The 25,035-nt window shown below is 37.9% G+C and overlaps 1 protein-coding gene across 4 annotated transcripts in view; it reads right to left on the bottom strand.

Annotated features, from left to right (window-relative positions):
* Positions 1-25,035, bottom strand: part of KIAA0825 (KIAA0825 ortholog) — a 380,793-nt gene that overhangs the window by 177,097 nt on the left and 178,661 nt on the right. For 3 of the 4 annotated variants that reach the window (XM_081826564.1, XM_031038286.2, XM_081826563.1), the window contains 4 exons: positions 18,166-18,574; positions 13,779-13,938; positions 9,363-9,521; positions 7,479-7,573 (listed from right to left, as the gene is read on the bottom strand). In XM_081826564.1, the coding sequence (XP_081682690.1) occupies positions 7,479-7,573; positions 9,363-9,521; positions 13,779-13,938; positions 18,166-18,574 (823 nt within the window). Of the gene's footprint in view, positions 1-5,524; positions 6,450-7,478; positions 7,574-9,362; positions 9,522-13,778; positions 13,939-18,165; positions 18,575-25,035 lie in introns of those variants that run through there. The other variant, XM_081826566.1, reaches the window with a different exon arrangement.

Raw genomic sequence — 25,035 nt, 5'->3', positions numbered from 1 at the left:
TTACACAACACATACACATATAACCTCTCACATACCAGAGTACCACCGTTTGCATCCCCACTACTGTAGTCAGGGGGAAAGGCGGCACCCACATCTCCTGCTACGGTTAGCACAGGGACCACTGTCCCTAAGCTGTCATTCCCCTGCATCTACCATGTGCTCAGGTCATGCTTCTCCCAAGCGGACTTTTGCCAGTGTCTGAGAACAATGGAGGTACTAGGGCCAGCCCATTCTTGCAGGACATGAGACTCTTCCAGCATGTGACCTTCGGTCATGGAGTTCTCATTGGCTTTGTCAAAACCTTCTTAGACCTACCCTACTACCCACAACTCTTTCTACCCAACCCTCCTCCCCCCTCTCCTTTCGCAGCTATCAGATCAGCAACTTGGTCTGAAGGTTCACTTTCCTACCCCTTCCCTCTCCACTTTATCCTTCATGGGCAGCTCTCCTGAAAAACTTCTTGCACCTCTCATCCTATCTGGCATCTGCTTGGAGGATTTGAAAAGACACACTGACTCTGAAAGAATGGTAAGCATTGCTCCTCTCCACCTAAAGAATACCTGGGCCACACTGTCTTCAAAGAGAAAATATCGTACCTAACTTTTATGCAACGTAGGAACAGACTTAAACGAGCCCCCAAGCTTCCTTGTGAATATCTTTTATATTTGTGATGTATAATGTCTTTCTCAGCCTCTAGCCACAGTCTCCAACCTGCCCTTCCTTCTTTGTGACTACCCTGTCCCTCTAATTCAGAGAGAAGTGAGGAACACGGACATGAACCAGATTGAAGCACCATCACTTAGTGCTCTGTGCCTATGTGCCTGAGTGTCCTTATCAGGAAAACTAGGGTAATAGGGTACCCCATTTGTAAGGTTACTTTAAGGATCTATAGTTAAATATGTGTATGCAGTTCACTTAAATTATGCCAGCCAGGTGGCAAGTGCTCTCCACGTTTGTTCTTTTCATTATCATCAGTAGTTTTACTCTGAACATACAGCTAATTAACAAAATTGACCAAAGGTACAAATTCCCAGTTAAAAGATGATGATCTAATGTATGGCATGGGGATTATAGTTCTTACTGTGTTATATACTTGCAAATTGCTAAGAGAGTACATCTTAAATGCTCCTCCCACAAAAAGGCCATGGCAACGATGTGCTGTGATAGAGGGTGTTAGTTAGCACTATGGTGGTGATCATTTTTGCAATACATAAGTGTATCAAATCAACACCTTGCACAACTTAAACTTACACAATGTTATGTGTCAAGCGTTATCTCAATGCAACTGGAAAAAAAATCTTGACCAGGAATATGGTGTAGTAGATGAAGTCCCAGATACAGAATCAGAAGATTTCATTTTAAATTCCAGATGCCACTTATTATCTCTGACCTTGGGAATGTTGTTTAATGTTTTGCAACCTCAGTGGCACCTGTCTCTTATTACCTAGTTCTTGGGAGTGTCAGAGAAGAAGATCTGTGGGAAAGTACTTTACACACCATAAAGGACAACATATAGAAGTTACCAGATAGAAAACGATACACAGGTATTGGATTATTCCATTCACTTATTCCGTTCACTTACCGAAGCCCGAATTCCTGGAAATCCTGAGGATCACCGTGTTACATTTTTATATCCTAAATACACTTCAGACATGCTGCTTTGGGTGTTAAGGATGAGAGGGAAGCCTGTTCCTGCTTGAGAACACACTGATGCGGGGTAGAGAGTCACTGAGTCTCTGAGGCCTTGCCTTTTGGGGGAGGTGGGAAGGAAAGGGAGTTTTAGGGAGCCAGAGCATGACAAATACCCAGATTTGAATGCCACTGCATATGTAATATATGTAATGGCTCAGAGGTGTGTATTTCTAAGATCAGCATCCCTTTTTTCTTAAACTATGGTTTCTCCATAACCAGGCAGCCCGCTGCTGCATCCAGAATTTACTGCCACGCGCAGCCATAAACCTCGAGTTAATGTCGGCGCTGCCTGAGGCCAGACGTTGCCGAGGGCAGCGTGTGCAGTTAGAGGCCACGGACAGTATTTTCTACTCTCTGCACACCGCAGGGCACCCACATTATCTGATACAGTGTAAAGGTCCTTTAATAATTATTATTATTAAAAGCAAACAATCAACTCCACAAATCAACAGCTCTTTTTTTTTTTTTTAAAGATTTTATTTATTTATTTGACAGAGAGATAGAAGAGCACAAGCAGAGGGAGTGGCAGAGGGAGAGGGAGAAGCAGGCTCTGCACTGAGCAGGGAACCCGAGTCAACAGCTCTTTTCAAACATGGTTTCTAATCTCTGTTTCCTCTCAGATGTATGGTTATTGTCCACCTGGAAAGGCCCCAAAGTGATAGCCTGAAATCTGCCACCACCACCCCTTCTGCTGTTCCTGCCATCGTATTTAATTGTGTTTGCTCAACTCGAAGCCAAACTCATATGCAGTATATTTAGATGGTTAAAATAGCATAGCATTCCTCTGTATTCACAGATTCTTTTCAACACTACAATTCTTGGGAATTAGTCTGGAATAAATAAGGTAAAGCAACATAAATTTGTTCCAGTGACAAAGAAAACAATATCAAAATGGCAATCTGGAGATTCGCCACGAATGTAGGAATATACAGTGTCCCTTCTGGTGAACTCTCCTGCAAATGCAATCACCGTCTCATTCGCTAGTCTGGATTTATTTTAAAGTGAGTGAGAAAGAAAGCAAGAAACTAATAGTAAGAAACTGATTCAAAAGATCAATGTACAATCACTGCACTCACTCTTACATAGCATTAAAGGTAAAGGCGTAGAACTGATATATATGTTGATTTTCTGAACCTCGAAGGAGCCTTTTTTCCCCACAATGGCAACCTTTCTAAATTGAAAAACATCTATCATTAATATATATTCAGGATCTCTCTCTGAGGTCTCAGCTACTACATTTTTTTCCAAATGCCTTGAAAATCACAAATTTACAAAGGCTTGGTTAGATACTTTTGTCAGCTAGCTCTACCTTAAATTTTTCAGCTTGGATTTTTAGTATCATTTAATGAATACAAACCCTATCACCCAAATGTCAAAAGATTTCTGAATCATGGAATAAAGAACAGACTTTGTTGCTAAACAGGTTAGGACTTGAACTGCATCAGTTAATTAAAAATAAAGACCAGTGTTTCATGCTTTTAATCTGAGCCAAACTTCACATAATAATAAAAACAGGCATTTTAAACACACAGAGCTTAACTAGATTTTCATCTAAATTTGGAAAATGAAGAGAATGAACATGCACCTAGATAAATTTTTTTACTTGAGATTTCCCACAGTATACTTGTCCAATCTACAGGACTATTGATCCAACCTCTCATTTAGAGAATGCCAACTTTGTGCTCATCTGTCAGGGGCTGACTTTTTCTCTGTACTCTTCTTCCTCATTTGCCTGTTAATTAATTCCACAAATATTACTCAAAACCTATTGTGTGTCCAACGGCTGTTCTAGGTACTGAAGACATGGTTTGAGTAAGACAGGTAGGGTGCTACTCCCATGAAGTATATATTCTACCCTGGGAGGCAGGATTGGGAGACAACAACCAAACAGAAAGATCTCAGACGGTGATAACTCAATTAAGAAAACACAGTAGAGTAGAATGCTTGGGTGGCCTGGAGGGTAACTTCAGATGGGTGAGGAGGTAACACGTACCCCAGATGGACGAGATAGCAGCAACCATGTGAAGGGCTAAGGGAACTGCAGGTACAAAGACCCTAAAATGAAAAAGAGCTTGGAGAATCCAAACAACAGGAAGAAGACAATGAATTCAGGACACCATGAATTGGGGAGAGGTGTTTTGAGATGAGGCCTGACAATGAGCGGAGGGCACATCCCTGCCAAGTACTCAGGTGGTCACTTTAAGATTTGTCCTGGGGGCGCTTGGGTGGCACAGCCAGCTAAGCATCAGACTCTTGGTTTTGGCTCAGGTCGAGATCTCAGGGTCGTAGAACCCAGCCCTGCGATGGGCTCCGAGCTTGGCATGGGGTCTGCTTGGTATTCTCTCTCCCTCTCTCTCTCTCTCTCTCTGTCCCTCCCACTCGTGCTCTCATGCTTGCTGTCTCACTGTCTCTCAAATCAATCAATCAATCAATCTAAAAAAAAAAAAAAGATTTGTTCTGTCCTTGGAATCAGCACAGAACCAGCTTGCAGAACAAATAGCATTATTATCTCCGATATAGATACTGTTGATACCACCACATGTCTCCTTTCTCATGTGTCTGCACTGTCCTTCCCATGGTCATCTCTTGAGCATCTCCTGAGTGGCTCAGTGGCTATTAGATGCCCCCTCCCCTTCTTGCCCGTTTTCTCACCATTTGTCTTCCAGAGTCATACATCTGCTGCCTGGTCTCTGTCCTGACACTTGCTCTGACTCTCACTATTGGTTTAAGCCTAGAAGCTACATAACCTCAGTGTCTGTGACATCAGGTATAATCTGACTGCTTCACCTACCACCTCTAGCTCCCTGATAATGCTTAATGACCTTTATTGTCTCCTTACCCCAGGAGACAATGATACAACCGCTATGTGCTATGGGCATATTTTTAAAATCATGTGTTGTATTTTCAACTTTCAAAAACACTGCCATATCCTTTAACATTCTTGATTATGTTAACAGTCTCCATGAAGTAGATACACTAATTATCATTACTTCATTTTATTTATTTTTAAGATTTTATTTATTTGAGAGAGAGGGAGGGAGAGAGAGGGAGAAAGCACAAGCGGTGGGGGGAGGGAGCTGCAGGCAGAGGGAGAAGCAGATCCCCTGCTGAACAGGGAGCCCCACGCGGAGCTCGATCCCAGGACCCTGTGAGATCATGACCTGAGCCCAGGCTCCCCAAGTTCATTTTAAAGACGAAGAAATCAAACTCAAATAGTTTAGGTAACTTTCCTAAGGTAAGCCTACAATAGGGGCTGAGAACTCAGGAATCCTGCTTTCCCATCTCCATCCTGTTCTGGGGGTGAGAGAGGTCTGGCTCACTCCAGGCTTGGGGTCTTTAGAGAGTAAGTCCACACTTGGTCTGCTTATGATACAAAATTTGAAGACCATACACAAAAGCATTTAGAAGGTGAATAGAAAGGATTCCCTTCTCTTCAACTTTTTTCATATATGTGTATTTGAGTTCAGTATTGTTTCTAACATTATGTCCTGAGACAACATTTGCATCCCCATATGTACGCTTGACCACAGTGCAGGGATAGAGTAGTATAAACATACTTACCAATTAAAGAAAGAAAAAGAGAACAAGTTTAATTGCCGAGTTTGAGAAAAAGAACTGAGCATATTCAGCTGAACGGCTCTAGGTTTTCTTCTTTGGCTCTGCCCACCTCCCAAAATCACAACAGTACATAAGAAATATCACTTTGTGGATGTAGGGTAACATCCATAACTCTCATTCTAAAGCTCAATGTTCTGTGGTCTCACTGTCAAATATATTTTTTTAAATAGCCATGTTGTCAAAAACTCAATGCACTACTTAAAAAAAAAAAAAAATCAGCATTTTCAAGTAAGTTCCAACAAGAGTCTCTTAGAAAAAATAAACAATTTCCTTACTTGTTCAATTAATCAAGTCACATAAATTACATTCTTAAAATAAATGGGAAAGTACTAAAAAATAATTAAAACTCTCAAGTGTCCCTCATCCTTCTAAGGTAGATCAGTTATGTTCATTGCAGCTTGTAGTATATAATAGTTTGGAGTGGAATACTTTTCATACCATTCTTTAAAGTTCCAAGGTTCTTATTAAGGTGATAGTCTAGCTGTTTCTATTAAATATTCATGACCCTTTTCCAAGAGAAGTGTTTTGAACTGTTACATCTGGCTAAATTTGTGGGAGTTCTTTTCTCCCACTCACTCTTGCACGTGCTCTCTCAGGGAAAGAGACTTTAATAGGCATTGTCCTACCTGAAATGATTAAAGTTTTTACACAAATACAACAACATGCAATTTTGTAAAAACACAAATTCACCTCAAAGTGAATATTATAGATAGCAAATACAGAAAGGTTTGAAGGATGTGTTGCCCCTAAAGTACCATTAAGTGGATTAGAAGCAGCAATTTACAGCTGAAAAAACTTAGTAATATGGAATACAGTTAATCTGCATCAACTCAAACTTTTACGAATAGCAGGAAAAAACTGACCTACCATTACTAGTTTGTTTCCAGATAGACACATAACATCGTGTAAACATTATGTAACCATAGATTCAACAGGAGACCTGGTTTCTCCTCTACCACCCCCACCTCCCATCTCCCAGGCAACTTTGGGAGAGGATAGGAGCAGCTCTGGGGGACTTGTGCACAAATCCAGCGCATTCTCAACTAGTGCCTGCCAGGTGGTAAGCTTGCTGGGAAAGCTAGATTGTTCAGCTTGATTGTTCAGCTTGATTGTTCAGCTTCGTCCATTATGGGTAGGAGCTTTGTTCAGGGGTGAAATATTAGGAATACCATTGTGACCACACATTTAAATGACAGGTTTTACCCTCAATAAAGCTGCCTTTTTTTTTTAACCTCCATTTGGGAAATTACGGGAAACACTGGCTATCTCCCCCTCTTGATATTTTCTCATAGGCACCCAGATTTGTCAAAGATGATTTGACGGTTATATTATGTCACTGTCATTACTGTCTTTCAGGAAAAAATGGTATTTAATCTTTGTATCAAAAAGATATGGAAATACATTCTACATCATAAAGATTATATAACAATACTTCTCGTACTGAACTATAAGCAAACAAATGATACTTGAGAAAAGTTGCACACATATTTATCTTAGATGAAAATGTCATACTAGATAGAGAAATCCAATTTTTAAAGATTACACCTTATGGTTTTCAGTTAAGCCTTTAAAGTATTTTAAAATCCATGTTAATTGATCCAAAATACAAAGGAAATATTTATACTTTAGTGCAAAATAAATTACATGTGTAGGTTCCCAGCTAAAATCACGTTACCATTTTATTAGATTGTCCGGGTGTGCGGGTGTGTGTGTGTGTGTAAAATAATATGTAACTGAAACTATAGCAACAAAGTGCCAAAATTACTGGCTTCAAAGCAAAAAATTCGATCACGATAGTTTTACTTATATGTTTCCCTGATTAGACTGGTTGATTTGGCTTGGCATTTTGTATGCATTCATTAAATTATTATAAACAAATACAAAGTATTATAATGACATTCAAGTTGATAAATTTTGGTGTGTACAATGCAAAACTATTATACACACAAAGTCAAACATATTTAAAATTCAGACTAAAACCAACTAATTTCATCTCAGAAAAAATTTTTACTGCCTTTTGTAAATACTTACTATGGAAAAACAGCATTTACAAAGTATACTTGGTATATTTTCACATAGGTCTCTCTCTATATATCTAATATGTAAAGGATATATATATACATACCCTTTTCCCCCAACCAGATCCCCCAAATCACAAATCTCATTACCTGTTTTTGAGCAGTACACTGAAGGTCATCTTATCCAGTCCCAGATAATCTGGCAGCAAGTTTGACCAATTCCAGTTCCATTTTGTGATGGCTGACTGTTGATAAATGAGAACACGCTATTGTTAGTTATTAATCAGAGTTAATATGATCAGTAAATTAAAGCTCCAGCTGTGATAGACTAACTAAGAAGGAGGGGGGTCCAGAACAAGGACTTAGACAGATAACATCAATCATGTCCACAGAAGAAGGTGTTTATTCCAATAAGACAGCAATTAATTTATAAATCCATTTGGGGATGTAGTCATTATTTATAAAAATATAAATCAATTTCTTGAGTCGTTATTCTTCCCAAGTGCTAATGGCATTTGCCCAACAAGTTTCCCTGAGAGGGTGACTATTTGAAAAGAAAGTGAAATCACTGGCAACTTTTTCATCTTATCAATTGATAGTTTTTATTTTTTAGCACCCAGAAATTTGACTAAAAAAAAAAAAAAAAAAGACTTAGAAGTGCTATGACTCAAATTGCAAGACACAGCTTAATTAGAGTGTGGAAATAGTGTTATTTTTGGTTAAGAAAATGCTTTAAAGGGGAAATTAGAACAACCTGTAAATATAAATAACATTCCTTTTTCTCATTTAATAGGTAATTTCACAACAGAGTAAGGAGAAAAATTGCTGTGAAAGATATCTCATAATTCAGAACGGAATAAAACATGCCATTTATTTAAACGAAGTGAGGATAATTTAACAGCTACAGTGATTATTTATGGTTTGGAGCAATCTAATGTACAACACAGAAAAGCAGACAATACACTCAAACTTACACAATATATTTGGTTTTCAAATTCCTTAAAACTAAACAATTTTGATAATAAGCGTCCAGGCCAATGTTTAAAATCCTCTAAGAACTATGCCCTGTCACCTGCTGATTAATGGAGCACCACAATCCTGTCATAGAGCAGGAGAATTCTGCTCCGGGTTGTCAGCATTTGAAGGTCTTATTCTACTACGGTACTGATGAATGTAGACTAGGGTTGTAACAGGCATGGCAAAAATATTATCTGCATCCCGAATTAGGCCATTGTTTTAATTCTTATTTTCCTCAGAGCTCTAGGTCAAGCAATCCTTCTCTTCTCCCTATTAGTTCAAAGAGTCTGTCAGGAGGCTTTTCCCTTTTTTATTCACCAAAAGAACAACCAAAGCAAAAGAACTTTAGGTTTCAAATACTTTGGCTTAAATATGACCTTTTTAATATAATGACTGAAGCAGGTAGCTTAAACAATGGCATAATTAGACATTAAAAATGTGTGGAATTTATTACATTACCTTTATTCCAAATATCCGGACTTTAAGATCATTTGCAAATTCATTTGAAAATGTTTAGGGTTATAAAAAGGGAAATTTACCTCATGCCACTTAAAATAGCAAGTCAAGGCTTTATTTATAATTAGTTGTAAACTCTTTTATTATTTCCCTTATAACTTAGATAAATTCATAAAAATTGCAAGGTGTTCTTCGAGTGGGTGGATTTGGGATGGGGGTGGGCAGCAAGGGAGAAGACCATTACAAAATGCCTGGTTTTTCAGGCCTTCTGTAGACACAGCCAAACAGATGTTCCCTCTGCCCATGGTGAACTGACCTGGTCAAAAGTTAAATTATACAGACCAAACATATGAATCAGTTTGACAAATAGAAAGAAGGTAAAATAACTTTTCCAAAGTCAATTCATGCAGACCACATAAGTAAGAACAAGGCCTTTTGCTTCCCAGCCAAAAAAAGAAAAAAAAAAAAAAAAGCTTGTAAGTATTCAAACACAAAGCACCTTTTTCCTTTATGTAAAAAAAAAATCACACATTTAAGTTAACTTTATTATTTTCCACATACCTGATCTAGCATGTTTTCACTAAATGCCTTGTACACCTGGAAAGGGTTAAAGGCAGAAGGCTGATCTTCCACACTCCTCAAGGTCATCTTTAAAGGTCTGATGGGTAATGGCTTTTCCTCTGAACCATTCATAGAAAACAGCTGTTCTTTTAAATATTCCTTCAAGGGGAAAAAAAATTACAAGTCGTGATGGTGGGAAGCATATATTCTCTTTAAAAATACACTGATCAATATCCAAATCTACCCTTTCAGCACATTTGCTAGATTACAGTGTATTACTTGCCTCAGGACAGAATACATTTTCAGAAGAAACATAGCAGAATACCAATCAGCATTGCAATAAACCCATCAAAAACAGGTTCACCTAATATATAGGCTAGATTAGAAAACCATTTAACAAATTCTCACATAATGAATGTATGCTTGATATATCAGAATCTTTTAAATAGGCATTGTTTTGTCATTGGTTCATGCGTTAACATGTCTGGTTACCAAAACTTAACTCAGATGCATGATTCCTCACAGTACAAGATTGCTCATTCATTCACTAAGTGCAGTTGTTATCTACTCTATGCTCAGCAGAGTGCTAAGTACTCTGATATTTCACTGCAAGCAATCTTCCTTTATGTAGAATTAATTATAATCCAAACTCCTAAGCTCTATTTCCATGCTGTGGACTGAAAAATATCAAGGTTCAAATGAAGCTCAACATATGTAATTCTAATCCCCCAACTGCCCATGGCAGCCTGGGCAAAAAAGTCAATCTACTGCTTTATATTTCATTTTCCATTCATAAATAAATAAGGTGAATGATCCTATTTTATTGGACTCTTTCTGGAAGATGACAATTAAAATGATGTCAAGGTTCCCATGTAAACCATCAAATACTATTAATAAGTCATTTAAGAAATAAAATTATATAAAAGTTCTTCAGTATGTCAAAATATAATTTTTTCTTCAAGAGTAGGACTAGGTTGAGAACATTAGAGCTGAAAAGGACTTCAGAGGTCATCTGGAAAACCCTTGCTACTCAAAGTCTGGTGCCCAGCCCAGCCCAGTCAGCCTGGGAACTTGTTAGAAAAACAGAATCTCGGGCCCCACCCCAAAGGGACTCTAACTACTAACATGATTTCCCAGGAGATTGGCAGGCACTCGGAAGTTTTTGAATAACTCTAGCCCACACCACATTCGGCAGTTGGCTCTGAAAAGTCACGGATGAATCTGAAGTTAGATAGGAGTGAGTGAGAAGCCACGTCTTTGGTCTCAGTTCATTGTGCTTTTTCCTGTATCTCTATAATATAACTTCCTGAACAGAGAACGCCCACCGTCCTCATCCAGGAAGGTAAATTTTAGATCCTAAAACCCTAAACATCAAAAGCAACTGCTACTTAATTATGATAATCATTTCTTAAATTTGCTCATTGTGGACATCTCCTTAGATGAATTCTATAGCATCATTTACAGAGACTCCTAAGTATCATTAGATAATAAAACCACCAGAAAAGAGTGCTATGCTTAGATTTAGATTTTTAATTTCTTTTCTTAAGATTTTATTTATTTGCGAGAGAGAGAATGAGAGACAGAGAGCATGAGAGGGAGGAGGGTCAGAGGGAGAAGCAGACTCCCTGCTGAGCAGGGAGCCCGACATGGGACTCGATCCCGGGACTCCAGGATCATGACCTGAGCCGAAGGCAGTCGCTTAACCAACTGAGCCACCCCGGCGCCCTAGATTTAGGTTTTTATACAGAAATAAAATTTCTCTCCATCATGATTTCTGAATGTAAAATTTTGAAAAGGAATAAAAGATTCTAACAAGAACAACTGCTTTGTTGGCTAATAACCATCTGTTTCAACTGATTTCCCCTTACATCGCTACATTTGGCTTTTTTGTTGTCCTTGTTCCACAATTCAAGAGATCAAGTGCTGTGTTGCAAGCTGGGAACACAATGGTGTTTTCTCCCTTGTTAATTTCTCTGACCGCTCCACTATCTTCTCACTATTGTCACTCGTCACCACCCCTTCTCAAAAACCTGATTTTTTTGGTGTCGCTTTAACCGGACTTATTGCTAATGTGATGTATTTCTCTAGAAAAGATCCATTCTTCTTTGAACATCCTTTCTGGAAAACCCTCCCTGTGCAGTTACATACGTATTTCTCTACCTACCGTTTCTGTGTTTTTCTCTGAAGAGTCCCATGACCTCAACTACCACCCTCAGTGAGGCCACCAAAATCTCTCGTCATGGCCTCCCTCATCTTTGTTCGTGGCCACGTTCTTCCACCACCCACTGACTTTTATGCTCCCACATCTTTCCTTTATCTCAAAGACGAACACTCTTAAATTCATTTCCTCTCAGAACTTCGTTATGACTCGATGGCACACTCATTCTTCCCCTCGCCCAGGCCCGTACCTGTAAATGCCACTGTATCTATGCTCCCTTTTTGAAGCATATTCAGCAGTACACCTGAAAATGTTCAAGACTCATATTGCTACTCAGCAGGCGAACAAACTTCATAGTGCAATTACACCTACAGCTTAACAACGCCTCCACATAAAAGCCGCCGTGAGGACAACGCTGGGCACTGAGTCAGCCGTGTGCCGTTACTGAGTTTGTTGCGGGTCTAAATGTTTTAGTAGTCACAAGGCAAAGCGCTCACTACTTTCCCTGGTCTAGCCTCACCTCCCAGTACGCCTCTTCCTACCTTGCTGTGATGCTTCTCACTCAGCACAATCAGCAAGAACTTCGCTTGACATCCCATGTGATAAACATTGCCGTAACAGTAAGCATATTCAGTTGTAAGGAAAGAAAAATTCTAACTTGGAACTTCATTGATCAAAATGTGGCAGTGCCCCAGTGAAGAGTCTTATACTCATCAGGTGTCGCAGCAGACCTGTTCAGAGCCGCGGCCTCAGAGGCCCACAAATTCTACGACGGGAGATCAGCCTTTCGATTTCCTGAATAGAACAGGTGGCTGACAGCCAGTAAATACTCAACTTAATTTTGCTTCTTGGTGATTACTGATCTTTTTCATGTTAAGGGCTTTTGAAAAGTGGACTGGTCTATCAGTTTGGTAATCTCTACCAGCCATGCCTGTTCTCAGAACTCTTGTAACGCCACTTGCCTAACAATCTGAGGGTAAGCCTCCTGCAACATCTGTTCCTCAGTAATCACCGTGGTTACTTAGGCCCATCTGGGTGGCCATGTGGCCATGCCAATGAAGACCATGACTTCGCAATGGTGGTCTTGCTAACAGTTAGCCAAGGCCACGAGCTCCTGAGTTCCCCACACAGAAACCCTAAACAAATGATGAGGGATCATTAGCAAATGGGAATAAGTTGTGTAATTTGCTAACAATTATACACTGAGCTCTGGTGCCTCAGGGACCGGACCATTTCTCACAGCCACAAATCCTTCACATTCTTTTCAGGCTATCATTGAATGCACTATTACATCACCTGCTTATTGACTGGTTGATTAGCTCTAGGAAAGCCAGGAAACAAAATTTACTTGAAGTAACTTTCAGGTAGATGGTAGCGGAAAGAACATTTATGTAACTGGGTTGTAAAATGCTGTGGTAGAATTTAATTCACTCCTCGGAAATTTATCGTTTTTAAGGCCTACCTCATTGAGATAAAACACTATAGCTTCCCATTATTCATATTATAGAATTTTTAGTATTCCGAAAAATAAATTCACACACTTGCACATAAACACATAATTCTAATTCACATTAGATGTCACATTCTAATTCATGTACAAATGCTCAAATTAAAAACCCGATGAAGTTAACACACTTGTATTGTTCCAAGTCCATAGCTGAGATACCTGCTCTTTACATTTTTGCTCAAACAGCCAGAAACATGCAAGGTCAGAGGCTTAACCCAGCAGAGACGTAGACAAGCATGACATCGGCTCTAACCAGTGTCCATGCATTAATGCATTTTCTTGGGTTAATCTAGCTGCTCCCTAATATGGTTCAATATTCTTCTCGAGTTTTCTCATTATGGAAGAAATCTACAACTTCACCAGACAAGTATGACGTCTATAGGAGAAGAAGTACGTCTCTCTCTGGAAAATTCATCATTTCACAGACAGCAGATTTTAACATCAGCTTAATAGTCACAAACACACAATTCCCAAACTACACGTCTAGTCTATACAATTCAGAACTGAACGGAGTTTATGAGCCGTGTTATTGTTTAAACCATATAAATAAAACCTACATTGTTTCAGTGAAGCTTCTGCTATACAAATGCAGAACAGCCGGGGCTGAATAGATTCTATTAATAATGCAATATTGAGTTTGGTATTGACTTTAAGAAGTATTATCACCTCCTTGACTAACCCTTAGCTGCCAGCAGACGCTGCCTCAGGCCAGTACACACCTAATTGCTCGGTAAAAAGGCCGTTTCCCTACCTCATTGAGCCGCATGATGTGATAAATTTGCCGCAGGTACTCGCCGCCACCTGGTTTGTGGCAGATATCCAGGACCATCATGTTTATTTTCTGCTCAGTCAGTTCAAGAGCACTATCTCCTTCTTCTAAGGCTGTGCTTTTCTCTATTGTCATAAATGCACTAAGTACAAAGAAAGCATATAAGTATCAGTGGTGAAGAATTGTAAAGACGGAAAATAATCCAAGAGATTGAGTGTGGAGAGTCGATGTAAATCTCATATTCAAAGCACCATAAAGACCACTCAAATAGGTAAGCTTTCCCAAACCGCCCCTGCCCATAGAAACAGTGACTCAGAACTAAGCACCTGAAAGCACTTTAAAAGAATTGAATCGTTTCTTTAAAACAGTTCTTTATTGCATTTGTACTCCTATCTATAAAACATTTTCCCATTACTGCAATTGTTGAAATTGCTATAATCATGGGATGAAAACAAAACATTTCTTTTTAAGAACATGTAAGAAATAATTTGTATTTTCTCTTTGAGGATAAAAAGTATCTTTGATGCCAGAAATAGCTTTGGTATTCTGTCTTTTGTAGATTCCTTTTTACACCTGTCTTAGAACACATTAAAGACTAATTACAGTGTCAAAAGGGGGAGCCAATTATGCTAAATATAGGCTGGGCGCTTCCTGGCAGCGTGCTTACCACTGGGTTTTTTTAAATTGGCCTTTTGACACTTGTTGCCTTTTAAAAATATATGGCCCCTGTCCTGTTTCTTCTTGGTAAGGATACCGAGCAAAAGTCACTACCTGATTATTCTTCCAGGAAAAGGGTTATCATCACCACACCGGAATATGCAACTTTTATTTGTGAAACGTTTCTAAGAATACATTTGCTTGTTACTGATTTTAAACATTATTCACATAGTAACGATGAATGACATAAATTAAAAAAAAAAAATTCTCCAACTTTACCAGTGCAAAAGAAATCATGGTATTCAACGTACATCATATATATCCCACACCACTTTTCTTCTTACAGTTGCTGTTAGGATCATGTTAGGCTTTGCAATCTAAATATTCTCAAGAAAATGCATGGTTTTCCACTGTTCCTCAGACTAAATGAAATTTACTGTGGTGTAATCAGCTATATACTGCAGTTCATTACTGAGATTTTGCCATGATTATAAAATTAGTTCTGCTAAGAGTCAGTGCCGCTGACCTGAAGACTGAACGAAATGATACCCAGCTGCTGGACATTAACTTTTATATTGCTTCCACGTGTAGCTTCTCTTAAAGAACTTTACAATTGTATAAAGCTTGCTAAAAATAAAGCAAATCCTACTCTTAGACATACTCATTACCTAGAGTAAATCTTTAAACAAACAAAAAAGACCTTGTTGCAATAAAAGAAGTTTGTAAATATCTTTTCGAAGCTGCGTACAGGTTGCAAGCAAAATTTCTTGTCAGGTTGTATAGACGCTGACATTGAAAAAGTTGAGGCCCTCTGACAAAAGAGTGTCTCAGTGTCAGCCCCTGAATTGTATCCTTTCCTGTCCATCACTGTGCAGGTGAAGCAAATGATTGGATTCAGTCAATGCCATGATTAATGAGTTCCTCTCTGGATTTGGGACTGCCTATCAATCATGTCATTAGGGAGAATGTGCCCTGAAAGAGGCAGACCTTAGCCAAGGAATAACTGCATTAATCTTAATCTGTATATGCACCCAGCCAGCCAAGTCAGGGTCACCATGATGAAAAACAATAATCTTCAACTCGACAAATTACTTTGCAAAGACAGACATTTCTTTACTTTTGGGGCTGTGTGTTCTCCAGAATCTAAGCTCACTGTTTACAGCTTGAGTGTTACTACAAAGTGAAGGTTATTTTAATGAATAGTAATGTTCAGGCGGTACGCAAGACAAGGAAAGACTTACAGCTGCCTGCCACCTTTCCACTGCAGGTCTTTTCACAATTTCTATAAAATCAAAGTTAAATCTGAATGCGAGTGAAGGAAATCTACCTAAATGATACTGTGTAGTTCCAAGATAATCGTCATGGGGAATTAAAATCTCAATTATCTTAAGAGAAGAACTATTTCAGTTTAAATGGTTACAGCCCCAAACTTAAAACAATTATGGTAAAAGCCAAGGCAGCCCTTCACCTATATACAGTTACCAGGGTTTAATATACGTTTTCCTTACGGTACAGATCTAGAAACTAAATGATCATCGATTTGTGAGAAATATGTAGAGGTAGAAGTTCACTTGTATAACAAATAATCAACCTGAAATCAGTGTCAAGAAGTACATTCCTATAGTGCCCATTAAATCCTGTAAGAGGTGACCTAATGTGAGTTAAGAAGTTAAATTTAACCGTTTCAAATAAATATAAGAAATAACTTTAAGTCTGAACTTTTATATATTGATATTTGAGAAGCTGAGAAAGTGTAATGTGTTAATTACATACTCACTACTACACATTCAGTAACTTTGAGGACTGTACAACATTTTTTAAAGATCAGCAAATTTCATTTTGGATGCATGTTGCAACAGATAGCTAATCAGTCAAATATTAGCTAGAAAACTCCCTATATAGGAGGTATCAGATGTGTTGGTGCTGTTTATAAGGAATTTAAACCAACTTTAAAGGAAAAATTTTATTAATGGATTTCTGTAGGTGGCCCCAGGTATATAGCTGAGACATTACTTCACACTGATCTTATTGATAGAGGGACCCCTAAATCAAAAGTATCACAAATTTAACTTTATCATCAGATCCACTATTTTTATTCTTTTTTTTTCCCTCTCTTTATAACCACTGTCGTGGATATGACATCTGGCCTTAATCTTTTAGTCACTGGATTCAATACCTGTAAATTGTTATTGAATGCAAATGTAAAGATTAAGAAGGCTGCTTTTACAGTCTCTAAGCATTTGCCTGACTGCTGCCGTTATTCCTACCCACAGGACACCCCAGAAGTAAATTTCTAGAAGTCAGTATGACAAGACCAGGAAAATCACGATTACCTACATTTTTCCATTTGGATGAACATGAAGTCTTTTTTTTTTTTTTTTAAAGATTTTATTTTTTATTTATTTATTTGAGACAGAGAGAATGAGAGAGAGCATATGAGAGGGGGGAGGGTCAGAGGGAGAAGCAGACTCCCTGCCGAGCAGGGAGCCCGATGCGGGACTCGATCCCGGGACTCCAGGATCATGACCCGAGCCGAAGGCAGTCGCCCAACCAACTGAGCCACCCAGGCGCCCTGGATGAACATGAAGTCTTACAGATTAATACAAACCAGTAAAGAGTATTCGTTATCATGATACCAGTGAGTGCATTTTAACAGAGTTTATGAATAACAAATGCTTACTAGTTCTAAGCCTGATGCTAAAAACTTTATGAATGTTATTTAGTTTTCCAAAACCACTCCCACCAGCTTGGTATCACCACTGACAGTGAGGCTTTGAGAGATTCCATAATTTGCCTAAGATGGCCCACTTACAAGGGATTTGTATTTGCCCATATGATTCCAAAGCCTGAGCTCTTTGTCACTACCATGTACTAAGGAAAGTAACAACTTCTAGTCGTTTCAGGCAGAGAGTTAAAATAGTATCTGCTAGCAACATGAGTAGATTTTAAAAGAATGGGGGACAGTGTGTGAGTGGTCTAAGAAAGGGCTGGTTAGTGATCTATAGGCCATATGAACTGTAATTCCTTTATCAATATCATGCAGTTCTAAACTGAAGACTAATTTTAAGACAGGAGTACTCTATGTACATATTTAAATTCATCAGGGACCCTTAAAAATCTTAGCAATACCACAAATCACTTAGCTCTTCGTGACAAACCAATGAGAAGGCTGACATTTTCATACAGAAACAGCTGGGTGTGTTTATAGCTCGAGTGTGATATGCCCCAATTGCCCTCTGGGATTCTTACATTACCAGATGAAAAATGTGTACCTTTTTGACAATCAGGTACACAGAAAGCAATAAAAAGCCTTTTATATCCATTAATTCCTTCTTAATTTAATCTCCATGCCCAATCCATTTACAAAATGCTCCAGGCTATCCACTGGATACCTGTTTGTGCACTGAAAAGGAATGAAACCAAATTCTCTCGGGTTTAACTACCACCCTTTTTATCAGAAACCTTAAGATGGTGACTAAACAGGTATAATGTTCCAGCGTGTCAATGGGGTTCAAATTTTAATAAAACAGGGAACGTCCGATAATCCCGTTTTTAATGGACTATTTATCTTTTTCTGTATTCATCAAAGTTCCTATGAAGTTAAAGAAAATAACCACTGTTGCCTATCTCAGTCTTTTGTTGTTGTTTATTGGTCATTTTGTTATTGTGAACATATTTGATGAAATTCAGTGAAAGAAAAATATCGCTTTACCATTTGGTGCTCAATTTCCTTGCTTTCAACAATTGGCTCTCAATCCAGTTGGGTTTTTCCTGCTCAATGCTCTGTATGACCTTCTGGGTCATTTGATTAGGGCCACTTGTCTGCTTTCCCATGATGCTTTCCAAACACACACAGATTAAACCAAGTTTCTCTTTACTCCATCTGTCAAGGGAGGCACCTGTTAAAAGTTCCACAGTGTTTCCATCCTCAAATATCCGACATATAATTACAATCAAGTTCCAGACAAGGAGGCTAGCTTTCTTCAATTCAACAAAGTTTTTTGACATTTTTCTCTCAGACAGAAAAAAGAAGTATTTAATTGGGGGAGGCAAACATGCAATCACCGTAGGTAACTTGCTGATTACAATACATACTGCCTGAGCAGCAAGCCTTGTGAAGCCTGGGGAAGAAAGGAAAGAAAAGGTATGATTAATATTAGCATTTGCATTCCGTCACTGTGTTGTTTTGAGTGTTGCGTGGGGATGTCTAATTTTTGTGGAGAAAATTGTCGAGAAGAGCAAGTGCTTGACATATTCCAACAGAACTTCACTGGGGTCCCCTCCAGTGCTGCCTAAAATTCCTCAAATCTCAAACACATTTTTTTTTTCTTTTCTCATGAATGAAGATTAGAAAATTTAAAATTATTAATTATACCTTTATCTATTAGGACTGCAGGTTTAAAGGGCTCAGATGCCCTCTTAATTAACAAATGTAAAGGCACTCCTGTTGGACCTCTCTGTGGCCTTTGATATTTTCTTAAACCTCCTCCTCCCTTGGAATCCATAACAGAATCATTCCAGATTTTGCCGGGACTGGCTCCCCTTCTTCTACTTTTTAGCCCAAATGTCACCTCCTCAGATAGCCTTCACTCACCACCCCATCCAAAGCATCCCTTTATGCTCTTCCCATCCCAGGTCCCACTTCCTCTCTATCATCAGAGGCTATTTTGTCACCAAAAATTCTCTTCCCAATTGTTAATTATCTGTCACCCTCCACTAGAACATAAGCTCCATGAAGACACTACTGTATCCCCAACACTGAGTACTTCATATATCAGCTCTTCAATAAAGATTTGGTGAATGAATAAGCCAACAAACTGTGTCCCATGCTAGTTCTAGTTTATACTAACACCTCTTAAATGTAGGTATTGTTAAGAAGTCCTTACCTATTGAATGATGATTCTACACACTCTCCCTTGCTTGGGGTCCTTTCTCTGAAGGATGTACTGATCTTCCCTCTCTAGATCAGGGTGCCTCAACTTTGGCAATAATGACATTTGGGCTGGATAATTCTTTGTTGGGAGGAGCTGTCCTACCCACTACAAGATGTTTCAGCAGCATCTCTAGCCTACACCCGCTAAATCCCAACTAATGTTCTCCTCAGTGTGACAACCAAGAATGTCTCCAAGCATTGCCAAATGTCCCCTGGGGGGCAAAACCTTTCCTGGGGGAGAACCACTCTTCTAGATGATTCTCAGAATCTTCAGTCTTGGCCTTTTTCCAGGGTAGCAATCCTACAACTACAGCTCCCTATTGGACATTTCACTTCTCTGTTCTAGTAATGATTAACTCATTATAATTAAAACCAAATTAATTGTTTTCCTCCCAAACTAGCTTTGCCTTGCTGACTCTCCCTCCCTCCTCCCTCCAGCCCTTCCATTCTTCCTTCTTTTAAAATCTGTTAAGTAGTCCTGTTGATCTTTCATTCCAGAAACCACATTGATAAATCCTCCTACCCCCTCATCTCTGACATCCAGTTTCACCTCACTGTGAAACATGGCTACCCACCTATTAAAGCCCCTCCTTACAAATGGTACCTGGACTACTGCAGTACTTTCATAACTCATCTCCCTGCTCCAGACTACGCTCAGCCACTCTCCTGTGTTGTGAAGCCAAATTCACATACTATAAAATCTGTTATCTAATTTCTCAGCCACAGTTGTTTGAGCTGCTCCCACTGTTATGAGATCAGTCTCTGAAGTGTTGCTGTCAAAATACTCCACAGTCCAACCTCAGACAGTTTCTGTAAACCTCTTTATTTTTATCCTCATTGCTTTTAGGCTTCTAGATATCTCATTACTCTAACATGGAATGCCCTCTCTCTCCATGGGTCACCCATCTTTTTCAACTCTTGGTTCAAAGTCCTGTCCTCCTGTGAATTTTATTTGAACATACTATCTATATGACCAGTTTGGTAATTAGGTCTGTAATGTGCACGCTGTCATCTTTTATATTATCATCTATTATTGCTTATGTTATTTATGTCTTCATGAGTTATCTTTACAACTAGATGAAAAGCTCCTCAAGAGCATGGAAAAAAACCTCATCAGTCTTTGACTATCCCACAAAGCCAGGCACGGTGTTTTAATCCACTACATACATAATAGAATTTGAAAATTGAAACTGAGTGACAAGTCAAAAGAAGGTAGCTTTGAGTTCTTCAGTAAAACATTCTTCACTGCTTTTGCTAAACACAAATAATAAAACAATGTGAAAGATTTTTCAAGATATTTGTGACATTTAAAGAAGTCACTCTGCTCTAAAAAAGTACAAAGCTCTTGGAAAACATATGTCTAGTCTAGTGACTCCACAGATATTCATGACAACTTAAGAATCATGTTAAAAATGAACTGGAACAGTCTTCATAAGTTTATAAAATTGGGCGCAACATATATTTGAAAGATCTCATAAGACTATTGTGTTCAATAAAATAATAAATGTGAGAACACCTAGTTCAGTACTTGGTAACGAATAGTTCCTTGATAAATGCTTTCTTTTTGTCCAAATGAGTATGCGTAGATGAAACTTGAAATATAGATAAAGCAAATTAAGAAACTCCTTTGTGACCACTCTTCCCTGTGTTCTCAAATGATTTTAAATGTTTGTTGTTCTTCACGTGTTTGTGTCATATACTCCCAATTCTACTCTCAGGTGTTTGACTTAAAAGATTCTATCTTGTGTTCTGCTTATTTAAAAGAGGGTTTAACTGCAGATACCAAGGAAACATTTGACAATCTAAGGAGATATCAGGTAAAGATTACCGATTCTCTTTACACCTGCACTTCTACTGATATTTTAGAAAATCTGAGGACTCCAGGTGCTCAGATCCCCACGACTTTATTAAAGCTTACGGCAAATTCCAATCAGAACCTTTAGACTACTGACAAATGAATAGATCTATTCTACTAATCATAGGGACTCTGAGTCTGTGATGATGTTAACAACACTCCAGGCAGGGATCTTTTAAGAATGCCACACACTCATTTTTCTGCCCTTATTTAAATGTTTTGGTTTCTATCTCAGCCATATATATGTTACATGTTGGAAGGGCCAACTTCAGAGCTGACAAAGTGTGAAAAAATGTATGTCTTAGAATGGATGCAATGTGATATGAATATTTATGTATTTATCATTTCTTTCTTCCTAGACATGGACCACTGGCTATAATAATATATTTTGTGATTATAAAACATGCAGAAAGGAAATTTACAATGAATGAAGTAAAGACAAAATAATATCTTAAAGTTATTTTTAAAATTTTATTTATTAATGTTATAAGGTATCCATAATAATTTCTTGACTGAGAATAATGTGATTTAATATGCTTTACTATTTTTAAAATCTGGGCTTAACACTTCGACAGAATGATTCAAAGGGCGGGTTCTAAGTTCAGTTTGTTTCAATGCTTGATTTTAATGGCTATCGTAGGTGAAAAAGCTACTACATGAACCTACATAGATCCATGTTGGAACAAGCGTATTAATAACTGTGCTTGTGAAATCATGGCACTTGTTTTTCAATCTCAACCATCAAATAGGCAAAGGCTGTTGTTGACATTTGACTGCTAAATATTCATTAATCATGATGTCAATTAGTTATTCTTGAAAACAAATAGAAAAATATTTCATTTTTCTATTTTCAAGAAAAATATTCAGGAATCACTGAAACTCTTATTTGGAATATATTAAATTATGTTAGAAAACTCTATTTCTAAGTTCTTAAGTGTGTAGGTAGGGTATTTTTACTGGTGATACTGGTTTTTATAGAACTAGTATTTCTGGGTTTTATAAAATGAACTATCTTAGTAACTTCTGATAGCATTTTGTAATTTCTGCCATCAGTTTCTTTCCCAACAAATCTGCATGTGAACGATAACATGAATACATTTCTTCTTGTAATGCTACATTTCTTCTTGTAATTCCTCGCCAGAATCCATTCATTTAAAACAATCATTCCAACAGTTTTCCCATAAAGCATTCTTTTTATTTAAAAAGTAATTTATTGGGGTAGCTGGCTGACTCAATATTACTCTTAATCTTGGTGTTCTAAATCAAGCCCCATGATGGGTATAGAGACTACTTAAAAATAAAATCTCAAAAAATAAATAAAAAGTAATTTACTGCTACAAAAATTTCTCTGGCATATCTTTAATTTAATTGCTGACAATGAGGGATGCCTGGGTGGCTCAGTCGGTTCAGCGTCTGCCTTCGGCTCAGGTCATGATCCCAGGGTTCTGGGATCAAGCCGCATGTCGGGCTCCTTGCTCAGTGGGAAGCCTGTTTCTCCCTCTGCCTGCCGCTCCCCCTGCTTGTGCTCTCTCTCTCTCTCTGACAAATAAATAAAATCTTTAAAAAAAATTGCTGTCAGTGAAACAAAACAACTACTTTGTGTATCTGTTCTTTGAAACATAATGGAGCATATACCTAAGCTGAGCTGTATGAGAAGCATCTGAACTTTCATTCAACTCTTCGGTAAGTCTCCTACATTGTATGATTTATTGTAATATTTATTTCTTTAAATCGTCACTATTTTCTATGTAACAGTATTTACTGACAATGTAATACAAAAACGCATTTCAGTTTGTCACCATAGTGTTGTCCGTGTTCTCTCATTTTCACTGTTTCAGGAAGGACAAATGTTCCCTTAAGTTAGTGACTATTTGTCTTTTAATAGGTTAGAATCCTCAAAAACACCCACCACCACCAACAACAACAAAAAGGACTCTAAATATTTAACGTTACTTAGACAAATACTGTAAAGTACTGGTTATATCACTTGACTTACTAACATTCTTGAAAACAATTATAGAGGTTTGTCTTCATGTTTTGGATGCTTAGTTTTGAAATCTTTGGCTAATCAAGATGATTTCCAACCATCTTTAGCTAGTATCTCAAGGCATGATACCTACTTAGGAGGGATTCATGTTTAACAATAAGGTATGGGAAGTCATATTTCAAGTGGTTTTCCCATATATTTCCTTTTTTAAAATCTTTTTTTTTTTTTTTTTTTGCCAAATCTGATCAGATCATCATCATTTTACCTTATAAATATGGCTGAGAAAGAGCTCATGTCAGGAACAGACATCAATGTGAGTTTTTTCACTTGGTTATTGTCCGCCCTTCCTTGCACTGTCAGTATTAGGTTTCACCTGCAGCTGATTTGTTAATTTACAGGAATATGTTAAAGCCACTTGCGTGTTTTGTGAGGATTAATATTGTTAAAACTAGATTCTGAAATACAAAGACGAACTTGATTCAATATTGTACCCTAAAAGCTAATGAAAGAGTAGGTCCAAGGGAGAGTTACAAGTAACAATCTTCATATGAAATTTTAGTAAAGTTTCATTTCGTCCTTTCTTCTCATATATCAAAGAATTGTCTTGTACATCCCCAGAGGCATTTGCACGCATGTGGAACCAGATACCTCCAAGAGGAGGTATCTACTGTATAGTTTATCTCTAGCCTCAACTAAAGCGCTTGGCATGTAGTAGTAACTCACTTAGTAATTATCAATTGAATGAATAAGGAACTTAATGTCTGGCCTGTAAATATTATCTGTCTTGCATACTGTAGTGATAATAAAGGTTGAGCACTGTCAGTCTAAAAGAGGGTAGAGAGATGGAGAATCATGGTATTCTCCTATTGTTATATCCAACTGGAATGCACAAAATGGTTTATACAATCACTTTCCTCCATCATTTTCTTTTATATATTTATGTGACTTGGCACCATTTATGGCTGTCCACTGTATAAGGGTTATACATCTACTCTTAGTGATAGTTTTATGGAGAATATTACTTAGTATGGAAAATCACAAGAACTGGTATCAACAAAGTAAGCATTTTTTTTTAACCTGAGGTTCTTTGAAAGATTATGGAAGAATTCCAGAATACCTGTACAAAGCAAAATTATTCATGAATAGAATGACTTGAAAGCCACAAACAAAATAGTGCTACTCATACAACATATGTTAGCTATAGATTATGCCTCCTGAATTGCTCAAAATCTATGAAATATCCAAAAGCTAGAATGAAGGAGAGATGGCAACAACTCAGACAAGGAAGAACTTAAGTAATGAAAAGCTGACATTTTCCAATTTCAATTAAATGGCTTTACTAGATTCAAAGGCAGTTTAATAGGGCTTGGGCAGAATTAAAGCATTACTATGAAAGGTCACAGATAATTGATTTGAGTTTGTAATATAAGGTTGCTGGATAAAAGCCACATTAGTTAGGATCTCCATGGAGAAGAATGAAAGAAAGACTAGTCCCTTCAATTGACTTTGGTAGGTTCAGTTAGAATATTTTACCATTGAAAGTTTCCTTAAGTTCATGAAAAAAATTCTTCTTTAAAGATTAATATAAAGGGAAAAGTTTTATTTTAAAAATCCTAAAGAAGGTTCATTAATATGGCTACATAATATACATTCAAAGGGATCTTAACACAGAAACACATAGGTAAAAGAAACCAGATAAGAAGAGAGGTCTTAATTAATAAAATAAATGGGGGGAGCCTGGGTGGCTCAGTCGGTTGATATCTGACTCTTGGTTTCAGCTCAGGTCATGATCTCAGGGTTGTGAAAT

This window comes from Leptonychotes weddellii, chromosome 7 (assembly GCF_054177405.1).
Source record: "Leptonychotes weddellii isolate Sample4059 chromosome 7, ASM5417740v2, whole genome shotgun sequence".
NCBI classification, from domain to species: domain Eukaryota; kingdom Metazoa; phylum Chordata; class Mammalia; order Carnivora; family Phocidae; genus Leptonychotes; species Leptonychotes weddellii.
This window is presented reverse-complemented; position numbering and strand designations above follow the sequence as displayed.